The sequence below is a fragment of the Vanellus vanellus genome, assembly GCF_965231255.1.
Source record: "Vanellus vanellus genome assembly, chromosome: 1".
In the NCBI taxonomy this organism is placed as follows: Eukaryota; Metazoa; Chordata; class Aves; order Charadriiformes; family Charadriidae; genus Vanellus; species Vanellus vanellus.
In genome coordinates, this window is record NC_138905.1 from 16,449,053 (window position 1) to 16,470,179 (window position 21,127).

Sequence of the window (21,127 nt, forward strand, 5' to 3'; positions counted from 1 at the left end):
ATATAAATACCATGAAATTAAGCCGTGTCAATAATAAAAATGTCTCAGCATTCTGGTTCAAATGTTTCCTGATTAAATACTTTGAAAGCAATTATACCAAGTGGCTTGAAATTCTTTCCAAAATGAGATACCTTAGCTGTTGTATATCTGGGTATTTTAAAAATTGAGTTTATGTACTCATCGCTGTCACTTCGAAGAAAGAGGTTTCATTCTGAAAAAAAAATGACGTATTTGGCCTTTTTTGTTCCCAAATTTTATTTCGCTCCGTTAGACGTGGGTTTGCGAGCTGCTTTGCCTGACCCGAGCATTAATTTCGGTGCGCGGTAGGGCTACGAGCTGCTCTGCGGGTCCGCCTTGGGAGCGCCCTGCCGCTTTAAGAGCTCATTTGCATGTCCTCGCCGCTCTCAGCGCTGTACCGGGCGGCCGCCTCCGCCAGGGGGCCTCGTCGCGCGGCGGCGCCCGGTCCTCCCGCCGCGCGGCCGCCGCTCCCCCGCCCTCCCCGGCCCGTTGCGCCTGCGCGAGTCCGCGGAGTCCTTGGAGCGGCGGCTGAGGGGCGCAGGCCGGGAGTGGCGGACATGCAGCGCTGGGGACGCGTCTCCTGCGCGCTCGCTCGGGTACTGCGCCGGCAGGGGACGGCGCTGCCGCGGGGCGGGCGGGCGAGCGAGCGAGCGGCGGGAGCTCAGCCGTAGCGCGCCGCACTCGGGAGCTGGGGCCTGGGCTTTCCTCATGCCCCCCCCACCCCTCGCCGGGAGCGGGCGTGAGGGCGGGCGGAGCCGGAGCAGGCGCCCTGGGGCGCGGCGGGCCGCCGCGGCGTTTGGCTGGTCTTCCCTCCCTTCTCTGCTTTCCCCTCCTTAAGCAGGGACGGGGCGTCGCTCCTCGCCCGGCGCCGCCTCGGCCCGGCTGAGGTGACACGGTGCCCGCGGTGTCGGCTGGCCCCAAGCGGGCGTCACGCCGCCTCGGCGGGGTGAGCTCGGGGTCTTGTCCTTGCTGCCGTGTGATTTGTTGGCTGTCGGTCCTCCCGAGAGCGGAGGGGGTGCCCCGGCCCGCCAGAGGGAGCGGCCGGGCGGAGCGGGGGGTGAGGGCGGGTACCTCTGTAGCTGCGGAAGCCGCCAGCTGTCAGAGGGTCGCTTCCAGCCATTTGGGCAGCGATAAGGGCTTCAGAAATGCTTTCAGCAGGATCCTCTGCTCCAGGTACAGGATGATCGCCCGTGAGACGCTTGTAGGGACTGTGCTGTACTGTCCCATTACAATTAAAAAGTCTTGCCCTCCAGAACCACCTCTGAGAGGTTGCCTGTTCACAGGAGGTGGCTGAAGAGGATGGTTATGGAACAACAAGACTCTTTGTAAGCTCCTGTGGGTGTCTTCGTTTATGTCATTAAGAGCCCCGTGTGAAGGGTTGAAAGTTTGTGTGGTTAGAGGCAGCCTTAGGCGAGGCTGACACGAAAACAGGTGTAATGATTGGCTGAGATTGCAGAGCAGGTAAATGGCAGAGCGACTTCTACCTCCTGTTCCAGCCAGTGCCCTCCATGTCCGCTTCAGTTATGTTGTTCCTGTTTTGATTAACTGGTGATTGTAACTGTGCGTTTGTCTGTATGTGGTTGAATGCTTATTTTCCTTCAAGGGTAGACTTCAACTTTTAAAATTAAGCAGTTTTTTTTTTCCCTTTCTAGAGAAGCCATTTTGATCGAATTCATCATGGTCTCCAGGGAATTTGTGCAGTGTCACAAAGGACCTATGCTGATCAAGGTAATTAATTTATGATTATTAGTTTACGATACATGGCTTAGGTACAAAGTTCATAGATTCTGTTGCATTAATAATCAATAGAGATTGCATGGATATCTGTTTCAGCCATATTTTCTCCTTTATAAACTACTGATTTTATGGCATTCAGTAAGCATTTATCTTTTGCAGTAAACATGAATAGAAGCTGCATTGGAAGAATGTTGTAGTAAACTATCCAAACATTGAGTTTAGTTCTTAAAGGATTTATAGTAAGATGGATGGGTCAGACAGAATTCAGTTGCCTCATTTCTTTTTACATTATTTTCCCCTGTAAGATTTAAGAGGTTTTTTTCATTGCATAGTGAATACTTCCACACAACCGTTCCTTTTATCCAGAGGGTTACTCTCACATGAGGTGTAGTTCACTCATCTGAACTTAGTCTATTAAGTTGCATCATTTTTAATAGCCATCTTGCTTTTCAAAAAATTCCTTTTCAAACATGAATTATTTAAAAAATAAACTGGTGTTCCTGCAGTAAAATATTAGCTGCTGGAACAAAAATAACTCAAATGTTAATAACTCTGTTTCAGTTGATGCTGATGTCACAGTTATTGGCTCTGGTCCTGGAGGGTATGTTGCTGCTATCAAAGCAGCTCAGCTTGGATTTAAGGTAAGATGAGACCTCACTCAGAGAGCAGAATATTTATCCAGATGAACTTGGAAGATGTTTGTGTGATACTGAAAAACTGAAATTCCTCTGTCACATCCTGGGGCACCAGATGCTGTTGAGATGTTGGTAATCTTTCTTTACCTTGCTTACCCAGATTATACAGAAGTTGAAATGGACATGTGAAGATAGGACTGTCTGTAGCCCTGCTAGGCTACTGACAGAGCTGCTCAGGAAAGCTTGCTTTTTGTTGGAAGTGATAATTGAGGTGTGCTTATACTCTTGTGGAAGAGAAGGTGGGAAAAGAATGTTAGGAAGGATTTTTTCTCCCAACAAAGAAAAGGGGGGGGGAGGGAAGAGGCAGTAGCAGAAAGACCACTGAAAAAATATCCTGAAGATCAGACTGAGGGACCTCAAAAGAGGAAAAAACAGTATTTAACTGATGTGGGTTTCGAATGTGAGTAGAGGAATTCCATTGCCATGTGAGAATTTTAGACGCAAAAATAAGTCTGTAGAAATACTAATGGATCAAATTTACATTTATTTATGTTCATCTCTGTTGCTCTGTCTGTTGCCTTCGAATACCTTTTGAAAGAGGCAACTTTTGCTCCTTAATATGAGACCAACTTACTTTCTTGGAACTGCATTATTCTTGTCTTAATTATTTTGAAATCTGAGAAGGTGGTGCTAACAGTCTTGAGCATGTTCCTGCTGGCTGGTACCTTCAATGCTTCCAGACTATGACATCTAGACTTAATGGCAAAAATTAGTTGGTTAGACCGCCTGGTAAGGACAGGAACTCCTGTTGATGAACGAAGTTCCAGTGAAACACTGGAACAGGGCCCATATAGCATGTAGTCTTCATCCTTGGATATTTTCAGAACTTGGTTGTACAGGGCCCTGAGCCACCTGGTGCATCTTTGATGTGGACTGTGTTTGGAGCAGGAGACTTGACAGAGGGCCTCCAGAGGAGGTCCCTTCAACCTAAACTTTTCTGTAATTCTGGTTGTTGTCCCTCATTGCTCACTACTCCCAAAGCTGGATTTCAGTGATGTCTCTTTTGTTATCTTTCAGCCATCTAATGTATAACTGTACCAAAATATAAGTGTTTGAGATTCCGTTAAGAAGTTTGGCCTGTGACCTAGTGCAGATAATTGAGTTGTCTTTATGCCTGTGAATTTTTTTTTTGTCTTAATAAATACTCTTGCTTTTAGATGTATGTTGTTACTGAGCTATTACTACCTGAGAAAAATGTGCTCAGTGCTACAGGTTTTAATTGAGATTGAGGCCTTCTGCCATGTAAGTTCATGTTTGTTTATTCTAAAGCTATTTTTTGTGGCTGTATGCCTGCTTTTTTTGGAGCAGCGCTGTCCTCAGGTCCTTCATATCTGTGATTGACGATAGGATACCATATACAGGGAGGTTAAAAAGTGCCGTGGATTCTGTTTTTTGTCATGGCAAAACATAATTTTGTTATACTGCTTTACAGCTAGTCGGAGTAAGTAAAATATTTAGACATGCGTGGCATGTGTCATCTGTAGCACTGAATAAATGTGAAGAATGTTTATGCTGTCCCTGAGGGATGTAAGGAGATGGTTTTGTAAGATCTTTGGGAAAAGATAGATTCTATAGTTCTGGGAGAACCCGAGTGTGCTCTGCTGAACTAGTGAACGGTAACCTTCAATATCAGTGCTACGTGTGCTAGCAGAAGCCTTAAGTCCTTGCGTCACCGCCACAGTATCCCACGTTATTGCCAACAATGTTCTCTGGGCATTGGCTTTTCAACAGCTTTGCTTGGCCTTGTCGGTGAAGTTGATGTAAAGTGGATGAGGCAGAACCTCCTTATCAGGTAAAGGTAGGAGCAGTCTGGTGCTGTTTGATCCGTAGTACAGCTTTCAAAGCCCTTGGATTGTTTTTCATGCATTTGTGTGCTTAAAACAGGAGGAAGGGTAGAAAGGGGGTTAGCATGTCTCAGTGTGTTTCTGTGATTTGATACAGTGAATCCTGCTCTTCATGTTACCATCACCTCTACTTTAGCACAAAAGCAGCAATTTAAAGAAATGATGAAAGGCTTTCACCTGGGTAGTCACTTCTCAGCAGGCTGGAGCTCTTAGAGTATAAACCAAGGAACTGTTATTTTGTACGTGTGCACCTTGCAGAGAAGGAGATGCCAATTCTTATGCTTCTATAAAAAAGGTTTATGATACTTTCTTACCCCCCCAAGTGATCTGCTTACTTGACATTTTGTCAGTTGCTTTTTTTTTTCCTTTCCGTACGTTGATGTTGGCAAGCCGATGAAAAGGAGATGAAATATTTTCCATCCGTGTTGGTATTGACCTCATTTTTGTTTGGCTTCGCTTTACTTGATTTTTATTCTTTCTTTATAGATTTTGGCACAAATTTATATCAAAGGGTCTTGCAGGATAGTGTGTTTAGAGAGGGAAATGTTGTTTGTGGTTTGGGGCTTTTTTCTTTAAAGAAATTATTTCTTCATGCAATTTTAACATGTATTGGTTCATTTGTCTGTTGTTTGCTTGCAGTTACGTGTTTTTAGGAATCTTTTGTATGATTTCTGTTTTTTGCTTTTTGCAGTTTTAATTGTAAGGGGAACATCTTTCACAGAATTGAGTGTTGTATTTAATTGAGGCGACTGGATTTTTGAAGCAGAACAACAGCACTTAAACTTGTATGAAAGTATAAATGGTGCACTGGGGAATGTGGCTCTCTTCTGGTAGAGAATTTTGTTGCAAAGTGCTATTTTGTGGTTTTAAGTTAGGAAAAAAAATGAGGGTGGGGAAATCTGAGCCACAAAATAAATCTAGGAATGAAATTAATGAGACAGTTGTAGAGAAAGAGTTATTAGGTAAATGTCTTGTCTTTGTCATCAATTCTAACTTGTCAGATACTCCATAATGAAATGGTGACGTATTGCTAAAAAGTTCTTTTTTCCCCACTTCTTCCTCAGACTGTCTGTGTAGAAAAAAATGAAACCTTAGGTGGAACCTGTTTGAATGTTGGATGTATTCCATCCAAGGTAAGCGTATGTAGTTTGTCATAACTTCATTAACAACAACAGATGTTCTGTGCATCACTTGAGAAACTCTTCCTTAAATCTTTTTCCAAGATTGACGTACTTTCTTTAAAAATTGAAATTGCAATCCAAATAAGCTGAAGATCCAAATAAATAACACAGGGGTTTGAAATTTTACTTGCTCAATAGAAGCGTTTTGTTTGCAAACTCTGTTTTGTGGACTTTTCAAAATGAAAGAGTGGAAGAGAACTGAAACCAAAGGCGCATACCGATACATCTTCTCACTCTGAGCTGTTGAGTCTATGTTGTAACCAGTAACTGACTACGGTGTTAACTGTTTCAGATGACTGTATCTCTTGTAGTATCCACCATGTGAAGTTCTTGATCCTCTCATCTTGATTTGTTCAAAATAAATCTGTAGTTTTGTCCATGATGATGTTCTTGTATTAAAGGAATGCTGAACTGTGTGACTAGGGGTAGAGAAAGTGAATCTAAATTAAAGGGAGAGAGGCACCCCTGAAAAATCATGAACTCTGGTTTTGGTTGGATGCACCATGCTCTGAAGAGAGCTGTCTCTCTCCATTGACTGTAGAAAGAGTGTAGTTTGCGGCTCAGCAGCCCCAAAAGAAAGGAGAAGTAAAAAGAAATTCAGAAGAACTTAATATTTGAAGTTATCTGTCCAGTTTTAAGTAATTTCAGAACTAGGGCCTTATAAGAGCAGTGCTATTGCTAGATAGCCTTATTAGTCCAATCGAGTCTGTCTAGCTGGATGCTAATGAGTCTGCCTTATTAGCATCCAGCAGGTGAAGAAAGACACTGGTAAGGCCAGGTTTGTAACAGCTGTAGAAACAGACATAATTTTCTTACCAAGATCCCTCCGAACTATATCATTAATTCTAATCTGTTTGCTCAGAAAGGTTCCATTATTATGGTAGGAGAAAATACAGTGCAAATACAAAGTTTTTAAAATTATATATTAATTTTCCTAAACATTTTACTAATAGTTTTATTGAAGTTCAGAATATCTTAATATAGTGAGAAAAAACTAAAAATGAGATGTAGATCAATACAGTGTTACTTTAAAAGTTTGAAACTTTGCTAGGATCTATTTAACTAACTATTCTTAAGTCCTTTTTTTATTCTTTGAAGTTCTTAAGAAAATACTTCTGAACCCATGGCTACACCCAGATACTATCCAGAATTTTTTTTGAATGGCAATAAATTTCTTAAGAAGAAGATACATAGGCTGCATACACTGAGGCAATAACAAACTCTTTGGAAATTCCTTTTCAAAAAGCCACCAAAATAATACATTGGGCATATAAATTCTTTTCTTTTTTAATTACTGAAGTCTGAAGTGGTGGCTGTCTTCAAGTAATATTGGATGTTATGGATTCAGGGTTGTGACAGTTATATGAAATGGGCAAACCAATTTTAAAGAGTGCGAGTTGAGAAACATTAATAAACTAATACTATCAGAATAAGCTAATTCCATTTTTAATTCAAGCGTGTGTAAATAAAGCAGGTATTTCATAATGTGCTTTGAATGTTTTACTGTGCCTGCTTTCAGTGCACAGTCTTGCGCTTTTGTCCTTCTTGAAGAGATACTGATAATTTCATGTTTGGGATGGCTATAGTGAAAGACATAATTTTTCTTGCCAAGATCCCTTCCTAGCTATATTGCTATTTCTAATAGAAATACAGTTCTAGAAGTTCTGCATTTCAAGTTCCTGATTTATAAACATCATTATAAAAACTATTCTAACTTTAATTTTGAATTCTGAATGTCCAGTGACCTAAGCTCGCTCTAAGCCATCTAGCTTCAGCTCAAGTAGCTGATGTGGTAACTGTAGTACAACTCCTCGGCTACAAAATTTAACTCGCATACATCTACATGGGCTAAAATTTTGACAGGGATTTCAGTATAGGTTTTTCTCATCCAGTTTTTCTGTATCCTCCTTTTGTTGACAAGTAATCTCTTGTCTGAGGTAAAAAGGAAATTTGCCTGTGAGTCAGTCAGAATCATCTTTCTTTCCTCTATTAAAGTCTGTTCTTTTTTTTTTTTTTTTTTTTCCAATGTTCATGGAGTCATTCCTGGTTTCTCTGGTGAAACAAGCAAAATGATAGGTGTGAATTTGACTATTTTCTATTTTTATGTTAAATATCTAACTTTATAAAACACTTCAGTAAGAGATCCTGTGTACAATTTCTGTTTGATATATACCTTTTTAAATTCATACATGCCGGACTTTTTCTTAAAAGTAATAATGTTATGCAAATAACATCAGATTACTTTTTGCCTGATAATATAAATAATTAATTCAATCATGAAGGCATGTCCCAATTTACATTTCTGTGTGTGTATTTTAGGCCTTGCTGAACAACTCGCATCTGTATCACTTGGCCCATGGAAAAGATTTCGCTAATAGAGGAATCGAAAGTGAGTGCGAAGAGCAGCTTGTCAATGCTTGTTAACATAAATTATTTCCATCAACAAGCAACTTTAATCATTCAAAACTGATTACTGTATATTTCTGGTTATAAATCTTTTTAGACTTATAAATAATATCCTTTATATGTCAGTTGGAGGTTTAGGGACATGTGTCTGCTCCTTGAACCCCAAATCATGTGACAGATAAGTTATATTTGAAAAGTGTAATATTGCTTATAATTTGAAAAGTGTAACATAGCCGTTGTTGAATGTAACTTTTACTGTTTGGTAGGGCCATTCAACACATACTGTGTCAGAGCTGTTAATTGTGTTTAGGTTAGCTCCTTTAAGTAAAAACACTGCAATGCTTGATAGAAAGGTTTTTTTAACCTTAGTTACAGGAATCCGTTTGAATCTCGAGAAGATGATGGAACAGAAGAGTGGTGCAGTGAAGGCCTTAACAGGTGGAATTGCTCATTTATTTAAACAAAACAAGGTTAGTTTGGACAATATACTGAGGTATATCCATGACTCTTTCTGATCTGAATTTCTTGCTTTTTACCTTTTCATATTCTTGCCACATAAATTGAGTGACTGACTCGACAAGGATACAATTTGAATGCTTCTCTTCTAGGAAATTTATAATGAACCGTTCCTTCATTCTTAATCTACTTAAAAGAATAGTATACAATTACTTTGTGATTTGTACTGGATGGTGATGCAGTACATGTTAGCAGCTTCTCTAAAGCATTACTGAGATTCAGATTAAACGCAGTGTAGCTTACATAAGTAATTTGAATCTGAAGTTACTGTGTTCTGATTACTAAAGGTTGTACACGTATCTGGGTTTGGAAAAATAACTGGCAAAAACCAAGTCACTGCAACCAAAGAAGATGGCAGCACACAAGTTATCAATACAAAGAACATACTTATAGCCACAGGCTCAGAAGTTGCTCCCTTCCCTGGAATTACTGTAAGTATTTGAAATCTAAACAGTACTGGTTTTCAATGTGTAATATCCACATAATTTAATGTGTAATAATTTTTTGCATCTGATTGTGCTTCAGCTTCTATATGTTTCATATATAATGTGAAAAAGAGAGTGTAAACCTCCCTTTGTGGATTTCTTTGTCATTAGATTGATGAAGATAACATTGTGTCATCCACTGGTGCGCTGTCACTGAAAAAAGTTCCCGAAAAGATGGTTGTCATTGGTGCAGGAGTCATTGGTGTGGAACTGGTGAGAGGATATTTAAACCACTTGGTCTTCAATTTATAAAGGAACAGGGTGTTATCATTGTGTTGCTGTGATTTAACAGATGTTTGGTTGAGTGAGTTGTAATGAAACTGTTAAGACTTCATAGCCTGTTAGCTCCCGTTTCTCCCAGAAAACCTGGAATAACTGTTTGTAGGATCAGTACTCCTGCAACTTTTTAGCTAAGCAGAGAGATGAGAGAGGAACGTACAGGGCCCGACATACAGGGTTTTTGAGGAGGGGGGTTAACTTTTGCTGAGGTTTGTACCTGCTCTGTATATAGACAGTAGAACTTGCTTTTTTAAGGGAAGTTAATTTTAAGCCAGGATAAACTCGTGTGTAGCAGTTAATCCCAATAAATTTTTACGTGATTTGATTGCACACATTCTGTCTAGCAATCAAAGGAGTGGAGACACTGGAGATTTTCAAGACCCGCCTGGATGCAGTCCTGAGTAATGTGCTCTGGGCAATCCTGCTTTAGCAGGGGAGTTGGGCTAGATGATCTCTAGAGGTCCCTTCCAACTCTGAAACTCCATGATTCCGGGACACTGTAGTTCATTTTGGTCGAGTCCTTTTGCCTCATACCTACATAGTTCAAGAAGAATGTATATTTGCTGGTCTTGCAAGTGCTTGCAAATTTGCACATCTGCTTAGCCTGCTGACCCTTAAGCAGGGAAAGAGTAAGCAAAGTGAAATACTGTGTTGGATAGATGTGGGTAACTTCAGGTACGTAGCGTGTATGTGGGTTTTGTTAGTGAAGCTGATGATAGTGGTTATGGTTATAAATACATAAAGAAGCAGCAGTAGTTCCATTTTATTGCATAAAATTTCCATAATGTGGTATTGTTTTGATTTAATTTCTAGTCATATTAAAACACCACAAACAACTTCCTTTGGATTTTTTGAGCTACACTCAGATTCTTTGATTTCAAATTTTTCTGTATCTATAGCCTAAAGTATACTTAATTTATACTTAATTATTTTGTTAGTTATTTCTTTAAAAGATCAATTCTGTGAATTCAATCACTGTAGTTTGGGGTATGCAAACAAGCCATGATAAATACTTTTTTTTTTTTTTTTTTTTTTTGTGGAACGGCTGGGACATGAGCATGTTTTATCCTACACGGTAATATTTGTAAAAGCTCATCATTTTGGTCTTACCTGTTGTCCTGCTTTTGAAAAGTTTACAATTGAAGTAATAAGTATTACAGTAAAGACATCTGAAGTCTTCCTTTCAAAAACTTACACATGTTGTTGTGACTGCAGGGTTCAGTTTGGCAGCGCCTCGGTGCAGATGTGACAGCTGTTGAGTTCATGGGCCATGTTGGTGGAATGGGAATTGACATGGAGATCTCTAAAAACTTCCAACGTATTCTTCAGAAACAGGGACTTAAGTTTAAACTGAACACCAAAGTTACTGGTGCTACCAAGAAACCAGATGGAAAAATTGATGTAGCGTAAGTGTTTAACATAAAACTAAAGGAATGCCATGTATATTCTTCCACCCAATCCTTCAAACCTATTTAAAAACATAATCTGATATTATTCTTTGAATAGGAAAAAAATGGATTTAGTATGAAACAATTCTGCAGTGACATTTAATTTTTATCCTGTATTGTAACTTACAGAGTTCATATATCGAGTCCTAGGTTGCTTATACAGGAGAGGTTGCATTGACTTGAGTTGAAGGTGTGCCTAGTATAAAACCAGTGGTGTTTCAGTGAGATGAGTAATAAAAGCAGAACTCTAAATCATGGAAGATCTTTGCTTCTGGTATAATTAACATAAATACCATTATTGTTTATACAGTCATTTTCACACCATTAATTCTTGGCTGCTTACTGGAGGGGTTATTTTGTCCGTACCTCCCCTTGTCTCCAAATAAGTGTGTCAGAGATTTGACTGCTTTCAAGTAGAAATAAATGAAACTACCCCAGAGTGTTTTTTAATGGCCACACTCAAACCCTTTGAATATTTATAGATGAACAGCTAATATAGCAACATACAAAGCAAATTTGCTTTGTAAAAGTCCATATGTATACACTACTTCTGTTCTTGTTAATGTATTCTGTGTGCAGTCTGGTTATGTAAACTGTAGTTTGAGTTTTAAAAAATTAATGTTACTTAACAAAAGTAAGCTTAAATGTTGAGGTCTTTTCCACTGGAATCTTAATATGGTGACTTGTATTTGCTGTATCACCATATCTCGCGATAAGTCTATCCTCCACCATTGTAAAGGTCCTAGATTTGGGCTTCTTTACATACCACACTGATGCAGATTGGACCTCTCATGTAGTTTGTTTCTATATTTAGAGTTTCATTTTATTTCAGGAGTATGCTTTTGAAACATATTTCCTATTTATCCTCACTTACCATGCTTTGGTTCTTGCACTTTCAGAGCCCATGAACTCAACTTGTTCTGGGGGCAATTAAGCACAAAGATGCACTTGAGAGATGCACCTGATGCAGGGCAGCTCCTAACAGGTGTTTTGGTTCTTGGGCCAGAAGAAAGCTTGCTCAGAATATGTGGCCCTACCCCACCCCAAAATATTATAGTTTGGATGTTGAGTACTGAGCACCAATTATTTGCTCTACAGATTTGATCCTGTCAGGTCATGCTACTTGCTAGTGGATATATATCCTGAATTTCTCTGTCTCAGAGTTGTTAACAAATGTAGTAAGAGTTATTGTCCCTTCCTCCCTCTTCTACTCCTCAACTGTTGTAAGGGAGGAGCGTGAGGCAGGCTGAGTGCAAATGTTTTGGATGCCAGGTCAGCCAGTAGGTCACCATCTGGATCATACTAGTTACTGGTCAGAGAAATACAACACTGAAAGTTTATAGATTAGTGGTTTTACTACTTATTTTTCTACAGTGTTGAAGCTGCTGCTGGTGGCAAGGCAGAAGTAATAACTTGTGATGTGCTCCTAGTTTGCATCGGTAGACGTCCTTTCACGAAAAACCTAGGTCTTGAAGATATTGGAATTGAACTTGATAAGAGGGGGAGAATCCCAGTCAATAACAGATTCCAAACCAAAATTCCAAAGTAAGTAATAATAAATAATATTTCTTACTTTTTTTTTAAGCAGAACTCTTATTTTTAAAAGTTTAACCTACTAAAGCACTCTTTTTTTTTTTTTAAGTGTAGAATATAGCTTCCTTTTCTGAAAGGAAAACCCAAAATTTCTGTTTATTTCAGGAACTAAAGATTTTTAGTCAACCTTTGAAGTTTTGTAATTTAAAAATTACTGTGTGTATTTAATGTCACTAGTACTTCTTGAAGTGTGGTCACTCTGTGGAAACTACTGTGTTATACTTTGCATTTCTTTTGAAATTTAATATTTTAATCTGTTTTGATTCGAGTTTTCAGTAGCATGTGTTAAACTAACTGTTATATAAGGTAGTCTAGGTGTGCTAGGATGTTTTTAAACAGTGTCTTATTCTGTTTCATTGGTCTGATAGCATCTATGCTATTGGTGATGTAGTTGCTGGACCCATGCTGGCCCACAAAGCCGAGGATGAAGGCATTCTTTGTGTGGAAGGGATGGCTGGGGGAGCAGTTCACATTGACTATAACTGTGTACCCTCTGTGATATACACTCACCCTGAAGTGGCCTGGGTTGGCAAATCAGAAGAACAGCTGAAAGAAGAGGTACTGTTTGTTTTCTTCTCAGACAAAACTGTTTTTCCACACTGGGTGGGGTTTCGTTGCCTAGTAGTTTAGCTACTTTTTCCAGGAGAATTTCTGGGTCTGAATTTATTGCTTAGGATATACGATTGAATGATTCCCTCCTGCATGCCATTCTCTCAAGGATCACAGTTCTCTTTCATGAGTTCTATTCTATGAAGTTAATACTCTTCATTTCTAATTAATCTTTTTTTAATATCTCCCTTATACCGCTTTGGTGGTTTGGTGGCACATGTTTGGTATCATTGCTCTGTATGTCTTATGTGCCTTTTATTTTTGTATTACTTCTGGTCTTGTACTTACCAAATTGTATCTGTGGTTACATTGTTCTTGTTGGTCATTAACTCAGTAACACATACCTGTTTTGTAGGGTGTAGAATACAAAATTGGGAAATTTCCGTTTGCTGCGAACAGTAGAGCAAAGACAAATGCTGACACAGATGGCATGGTGAAGATACTTAGTCAAAAATCAACAGACAGGATGTTGGGTGCTCACATTTTAGGCGCAGTAAGTATTGTAAATTGTGCTGCTGTCTTGGCCTTGTTAAGGGTCTTTTATTTGTGTTGCACAGTTGCCAAGTAGATGTCAAGTTAGGAGAAATGCTTCTAAGAAGAAGGAAGATTTGAGGCTACCATAGTCACTTGTATTTACTGTTCTCTTCTGCAGCCCTACCCTCCTCCCTGTTGTCTGTTACTTTGGTCTTAGACCCAGTATTTTTTAATTTATTTTTTTTTCCCCCAAGAATTCCTAGGGTTAATTGGTTTCTCTGACTAGGTTGTGTGGGGTTTTTTGGTTTTGTTTTTTTTGGGTTGTTGTTTGCTTTTTTTTTTTTTTTTTTTTTTTTAATTAATATTCCCAAATACTTGAGAGAACAGCGGAAGTTCTGGAAGTTGAGGGAGCTGAACAGACTGTGGGTTTTTATTTGGTGTATTCCCCCCCTCCCAACTTAAGACTTCAGCAGAGTTGGTAACCTCATGCTGCAGTCACCAAATCTGGGGCAGTAACTTACGGAACTTTGATTAAGAATCCTTTGCAATGATTAGAAGCCAGAAAATTCTGTTTTGGAAAAGTATAATTTTTTGCTGTCCCATACAGTCCAAAGTTAGACCTTAATCTCTCTCCGTTTTGCTTAGCTTTAAATTTTATTTATTTATTTTTTTTCTTAAAAATGTATGCAGAAACACTTCCATGCATCTTTGTATACTGCTTTCTTTAAGAGAAACACTAAAACTGCTCTCCATTTTCCTGGAAAGGAAATTTTATTTCTATGAATGGATATACTGTCAACACTAGTGGACAGCCTTTTTGTTTCTCAATCTGATTCTCATAGCTTCTGATAGGAATACATAGTAAGATGTTATGCTAGTTATTTTCTCTCACGCTGCCAGTCATTTAAAAATCAACATGCTTTAAAGGAAGCACAACTTAGGTTTATTGCTGTGAGACAGACTGATTTTCTGCAGTGGGAAAGGGCTGGGGGAAAAATCTTATGATTATGGATCCGAATGCTAAAAATGTAACAGGACATTGCACTATTTTTGACTGCTCAAAGAAATGTTCTATGACTAAATACGCATAAATACAACTCACATTAATAAAAATGAGGGTGCAGATGTAGTAACACGCTTTTCTTTATCTAGTTATCTATTTAACTTTCCAGGAGGCCATTGAAGTTTTGGGGAGGTTTCGGCAGTGGTAATGTACACTGTAGCTTTAATGAGAATGTAGGTATTATCTGACCAGTATCTTCTGGTGGAAAAATGCCCAGATTTTGTACAACTCTCAGTAATGAGAGAAAAAATACTCTCATTAGATTAGTTTAGATTTACACTAGGCTTGAGCACAGTCACCAAATAGATTAAGTACTTATGGCTTATATTAGAACACAGCTGAAGTGCTAGTTATAACACAACTTCTCATTTTTTAGCAAAAGATGCTTATTTACAAGCTGTTAGTGATTCAGGAGAACCTGGACAACTGCATAAAGATTTGTGCTAATTACAAATACCATTAAATTACAGGGTGCTGGTGAAATGGTTAATGAAGCTGCCCTTGCTATGGAATATGGAGCATCATGTGAAGATGTAGCCAGAGTTTGCCATGCCCATCCAGTAAGTTTTTTCTAATCCGACTGTTGAACACCAGGGTTACACAGACATGCTATAATCACATGTAAATGCTAATGACTTGTACCTTTTTGTGTTTGCTCTCTACAGACAGTGTCAGAAGCCTTCAGGGAAGCAAACCTAGCAGCATCTTTTGGCAAAGCTATCAACTTCTAAAATAAAAGAGCAGATCTTTGTACGTGTATAGTACATCTCTGAAAATGGACTGTGGGCCCTTATGGAAGGCTGAGTCTGAGGATCTGGGGACTGAATTAAATGAATCTTTTCATTTTCAACATCAAATATTTAAACAAGTAGAGTTTGGAACAAGTGGAATTATCCAGTCTCTGTAAATTAAATACTTAAAATTACTTGTTTATTTACATGATGAATGTTGCAGAAAAACAGCCTGACAGAACTATTTTCTTCTTCGAAACCAAACATTTCGCTGCTGCATGGGATAATCAGGTGTGCTGGTCAAAACTCTGAATAAGCGTCCAGCATACCTGGAAGTAGTGATAGATTAAACCTGTTGAATACTGGCACTTAAAATGCCACTGTCACTTCCGCACAAAAACGTGTTTCCTTCTGAAAGGATTAACTTTAGTATTTAACCTACTTCTTACATACAAGTACCAAAATTTGTTTTGACTTAGTAGTGTTAGGATATTGGGAGAAGAGGGGCTCGTATAGATCCATTAAAATGATACTGACTTTTTAAAGAGAAGATTACTCTGTGTGTGTGTGTGATTCTCCACACATCATGTTTTCATATTGAAAACTCATCAGGGGAAAAATCAAGTGCTGATGGAGAAATGAAAGGCTGAAGAAAAATTAATCCTACTGCTACTTAATCTTTTCTATTTTTTAAAGCTTCCATCATCCAACTCTCTTAAACTTGAAATGCTAAAACTGGGTTGTGAAGCAGCGCTTGCTGTTAAGTTCAATGACGTGAGGGTTACTCTGCACCTTCCACACACAAGGGCTGCAGTGTCAGCTCTCCACACAATTAAGACATACTTTCTTCTCCTGTTTTCTATTTTGTGCTCTCTTTCTGTCTGTTATGTAGTAAGAGAGCTTAATAAATATTTAACGTGGCTGGAGGGTCTTCTTGGGTTTTGTTTGCTAATTGGTCCTGTTACTCCTTTTAGTGTCTAGGTTGTCAAATACGTGAAGAAACACACAAACAAATAGCATCTTTGGAATATCCCTAAGGTGTATAGGAAATGTGCCCAATTCCAGTAGCTTATTTTAAGTTTTCTTTTGCAGGGTGCCTTTTTTTTTTTTTTTGCTAGGCTCTTCTGCCTTGAAGAAGACCCTAACACTTCCTGGTTTTGTGCCTGTGCTTTTTCATTATGCCAATGGCATGATAGATGAGAAACGTGCATTCAGAGAATGGTGGAAAAGGTACTTGGTTTTGTGTATATACAAGATGGTTGTATCCTCCTGCCTTTCTTTAGAGCTTCTTATTAAGTATTGATCCAGTATCCGTACTGAGTAATGGAAATATATGGCAATGTTAACCATTTTATTAAGCTATCAGTTAATCAAACACCAGTGATATTCTTCATTTTGGTTTGGGTTTTTTTAAATTCCTGTTTTAAATGTAGATAGGGTTAAACCATGACAGCTCATTGAAGTTATCAGCAGGCTATGAGATGACCCAGCATATCTGTGAATTGGAGTAAGTGAATTAATGTGGATCTTTCAAGTGTTAGTAGGAAGTTGCTGAAGGGAAAGCAAAGGTGAGACAAGAGCGAGCGAAGAAAAACTTGATTCTTCTGATAGATCTAGGCATTTTGGAATGACTTCTACCTGTTGCAGGTAAATACTACTAAGTGTTAATCTGCTTTGCAAGTTCTTCCTAGAAGCCCTGCTCTTTCAGAAACAGTTTTGTGTCTGTTCCCCCCACCACCCGCAATACTTGTGGCAGTCTTACTGCAGTTGAGCCTTGAGATTTATCAGTTACAAATTCTTGTATCTCATTTTGTTCATGTTAAATGAAGTTTGGAATGTCAGGGAAACTTTAATCAAGAATATTACTAAAATTATACCGGAGATTATAGTGTCCCAGACACTTGAAAATAAAATACAAGGCCTTAAGATTGTTACTGTATTGTTATTTCTCTTGCTGTCGTTCCTGTTTTAGTTAAGCATAACAAGGAGTGTTTGTAAAGTTAAAAGTACGGTGAGCTACTGAGCCACTTGTCAGTGGTCTGATGGCAGTTAAGTCTGAATGTTGCTAAATTTGCAGATTGTATTTTTAAAAACTCTGAAGTATACTGGCAGTGAAAAGGTGTTTGTTGCTGGTATGGTAATCAATTCCTGTAATGGATTTTTTTGCTCTAGCATTTGTAACCTATGCAGCTTAAGGGTAATTACTTATTTAAACATACTGCCCTTCAGTTTGCTTAGGAAGTGATATATTCTGCCTTAGTTGTCCTGACTAACTTTTGCTGACATTAGTCAAGGTTAGGTAAGGTGCTGATCAAAGTCTATATGCAGAGGTATTCCTCAGATCAGAGTTTGCAGTCAGGATGTGTAAATGCATGTTGCAGTTTTGGATGCTAATTTGTGTAGCTGATAAATGTTGTAAATCAGTTGGTGCAGTACAATACAATTGAAGGTGCACTGTTCTACATAACCGTGAACTGGATGTTATTCCTTCAAGCTGTTGTCAGAGAGCAACATCTGTGTACAGCTCCTTAACTGATTCACATTAAGTGCCATGTGAACTTTTGTAGTTCTTTTTCCAGAGAGTCTTGACCGTCCAAGCTTGTTTATCACCTAAATTTAGTGCTTGAAATGTAAACCACGCTCACCGCTGCAGTGCTGACCTCTGTTTCCACTTCACATATCAAGTGTTTCATAATCAGTGACATGAAACTAGTGTTAAGCCTAAATGGATATCATGCAGAGGGTAAATAATCCTTTTTGAGTACTGTTGTGTAAATGCTAGCTAATCGCACAAGGGTGGCATTTCTTCATTCACTTGTAATTTTGTTCTGAGTGACCATCCTATATTTCTTCGTAATTGGAGCCTTTATTTAGAACTAGGTAGTTGGAGCCAAGATTTTATTAGATCTCTAACCAGTTTAAAACCAAGACTTGCTAAAGGTTTAATTGATTTACTATTTCAGCTACTGAAAATAGGAAGGAACTTAATGAGTCATACTAGGTACATACAGTGATACAAAAGTACTGTTTATTTTCAACATCAAAAAGTTATTTGTCTTTGGTTCTGTGACTTGAAAGTCAATATAAAACCTGTTCACTTTATCAGGTCTTAGTGTAATGTCAAAAAGAACTAGTGTAATACTTGTAAAATCCATCCTGAACACAAGCATTTCCTGCTCTTGTTCATAAGCAAGTGCTATAAACAGCAACCTTCTGGCTGATTGTCTGCAAGAGGGAGCGAACTGTCTCTTCCAGCTCCACCAACTGCTTGGCTTTATCTTCCAGAACTTTTTGATTGTTTTCATATGTATTTTCCAAGTCTGTCAGCAAAGGAAGGGGAAAAACAGCTTAATTAGGGGCGTTTTAATGCAGTAAAATGTAAATCATTATCATTATGGATAAACTACTACTCAAATTTATTTTTATTGCAGAAGAGAATCTGAATAGGAAAAAAAAAAAGGGATGGAATAGCACCTCTTTGTTTCCTTAATACTGGTGTATAAAGCAACAAGAAAGTAATTTTCCCTAAGTGGAAATCCAAAAGTATATTTTGATTCATGTTGAAAATAATTGTTATTCTTTGCCGTATGGTGGCTTTTACAGAACAGTGAAATGTTTTTGGCTTGTTATGGTTAAGACTATGCAGTGAGTTTTGTAACTGTGCAGAAAGAGCTCGGGGAAGAATGAGTTCCTGGCCTGGCAAAAACAAAAGGAAAACTTAGCTCACTCCCTGGTAGTTGTGGGCAGATTGCCCCCTCCTGTTTCAGTCAACTCTTACTGGAAATGGGAAATGTTAAATTAATCTGTAAACTAGAACTTCTGATTACCTATTGTTCTAATAGCTTTCTGGGGTGGGGGGAGTATTGTTTGAAGATGTGGGTCTTACTTGAAGGGGTTAGTCCTTTTCCTAAGCATGATAGCTATGTTCCTTCCCTGGAGGGGTTCTTGGAGCAGTGATAGGTGCCATATCAGAAGTTTGTGTCTCACTGTAAGTTTCAGCTTTTTTTTAATAGAAATCTTTGATTCAAAAGACTATGTTGTGTCCATAAGAATAAGGAAAGCAAATCAAACCTCAGTAACAAACAGTTAACTTTTTTTCCCCTACTGCTGATGAATAGTTGGTTTAACAGCATGACATTGCTTTGCATGCTCTTAAGATGACAATTTACGTCCTCAGAACAGCCTTACCTTTGAGCAGCTGGAGTTTGCTGTTTGCTTGAGCCAACACGGCTTTAGCTTCATCTTGCAACATGCCGGCTCTCCTCCTCGCATCAGCCGATTCTTCTGTCTTCTTGGCAATGAGATCTTCCACTGTTCTGTACTTGTCGTTCAGCTCGGTATTGAGGACCTGTTGTTCCAGATTCAAGCACAAGATGGAGCTCGTTCAAAAGACAATGCAGGGAGTTTGCATTTCCTCCCTCTGGCTTTCTAATCTGGCCGCAAGGAGAGACTACCCTGTTAGCTCAGTAAGCAAAGGCAGAAACAGTGTTGGGGTGTTTCCTACTTCATACTCAGGACTCTAAGAGATGGGGTGAAGATTCATCGGTTGCCCTTTTGCAGATCTGTGGCTGTTCTATGGCTTTAGTACCAACACTTGGCAAGGGTTGATGGGATTCAGTGACACAACTCTGTAACTAATTGAAGCCGTGGCCCCTCGTACAGCTGGAAAGCTGCATATGGCCCTGCTTCTGGTTGAATGCTTGCTTTTAGGGAGGAATACCCTTGTTATGCTTTCAGTAACGAGAACAGCTGCCTAGTTTGCGTAGGTGAAGGTGCTGGAGGAGTCATGAGGTTGGTGTCTCAGCTGTTGCTTTGCTCTCCAAGGTTAAGATTAAGAAGTCCTGTGACCTAACTGAATTCAACCAATAAGCAAGTTCACAAGCTGTAGCAGTACTGGAAATCTCTTGTGTTTACTTGACAGCCACCTGAAATACTACTTAGTGTTTGGAAATAATTGATTTGATGGATAATACATCTCTCCTGACAGAAAATGGCTCTCTGGAGACTGCCTGGCTAACTATAGACAACAGATCAGAGCAATGAAACTTCCTTTGGCAGATCTGTCAATTGTTTTGTTAATGAGCATTCTTTTGCTATTACAAAGGTGTATAGCAGACACTGGGAGCAATGCCATATGGTCATCGAGCAAATTTTGCATCTCTGATATTTAGAAATTTTATATTGGTTTTATATTGAGCTAACAATTTTTCTTGTTGCTTCATTCTGTGTATGCCAAATTCTAAGTTGTTCATCCTCAACCTATCATTGTCATAGAAACATAAATACCTTATGGAAGGGAAAAAAAATACCAGTTGTCCTGTGGCAGACTGTAAAGCTGAGGGACAGAAACAAATCTATGAAAGGCTGACAGTGTGACAGCATGACAGGGTTCCCGCAACTATTTTAGAACCCCCAAACTTCCCAATACTACTTTCTCTCTGTAGCTGGTACCAAAGTAAGTAAAAAGCAGCTATTTTTGTTAAGTGCATATTTTTTTTGTCCCTGGTACTTGACAAATTAAATGGATCACATGTATTCACTAATGTTCCTTTAGCCAAACCTGGCATGAGAGTTTTGTTGGCTTTTCCTTAAAATCCTTCCTGAGCTTCTCACCTTTTTGACTTCTTCAGCATTTTGTTTTGCAGTAATAACTTTTTCTTCTATATTGTCCATGTTCACTGAGTTTGTAGCAGCCTTTTGCTTAAGGTCTTCAACGCTCTTCTCTAGCTCAAACAGACGTAAGGTAGCATTGTTCAATGTTTCTTCAGATGCTGCATTTTCAGATTCAATCTAGCAAAGAGGGACAACAGTTACATTTTCAAAAGACATTGAATATAATAGTAAGCTTTCTGGATAAGCCCTGATCAACTAATTAGTTCCTGTCCATAGATCTGATAGAAACCCCAGTGTTTTAGTTTTGTTACAAATGGCCAATTGCAGTCAGGATGAAAGAGCCCACTGCTTGAAGATGGGGTACACATGGGGCTGCAAAAGCATTAAGGAACATGATTTAAAAATGACCTGATGGTATTACACATGCAAGAGTGG

At 38.9% G+C, this 21,127-nt stretch overlaps 2 protein-coding genes across 2 annotated transcripts in view; one reads left to right on the forward strand and one right to left on the reverse strand.

The window, feature by feature from the left end:
* Positions 1-505: 505 nt before the first annotated feature.
* Positions 506-17,005, forward strand: DLD (dihydrolipoamide dehydrogenase). Its single transcript, XM_082486828.1, has 14 exons — positions 506-614; positions 1,671-1,746; positions 2,317-2,396; positions 5,359-5,427; positions 7,795-7,864; positions 8,251-8,351; positions 8,685-8,828; positions 8,994-9,095; positions 10,377-10,567; positions 11,984-12,154; positions 12,571-12,760; positions 13,167-13,304; positions 14,819-14,908; positions 15,014-17,005. The coding sequence occupies exons 1-14, from the start codon at positions 576-578 to the stop codon at positions 15,077-15,079; spliced, it is 1,527 nt and encodes a 508-aa protein (XP_082342954.1). The 5' UTR covers positions 506-575; the 3' UTR covers positions 15,080-17,005.
* Positions 17,006-18,001: 996 nt separating this feature from the next.
* Positions 18,002-21,127, reverse strand: part of LAMB1 (laminin subunit beta 1) — a 46,302-nt gene continuing 43,176 nt past the window's right edge. Inside the window, exons 31-33 of the mRNA XM_082486657.1 lie at positions 20,693-20,869; positions 19,268-19,427; positions 18,002-18,399 (exon numbers count right to left, since the gene is read on the reverse strand). Coding sequence (XP_082342783.1) covers positions 18,263-18,399; positions 19,268-19,427; positions 20,693-20,869 — 474 coding nt within the window. The 3' untranslated portion in view covers positions 18,002-18,262. The remainder of the gene's footprint in view (positions 18,400-19,267; positions 19,428-20,692; positions 20,870-21,127) is intronic.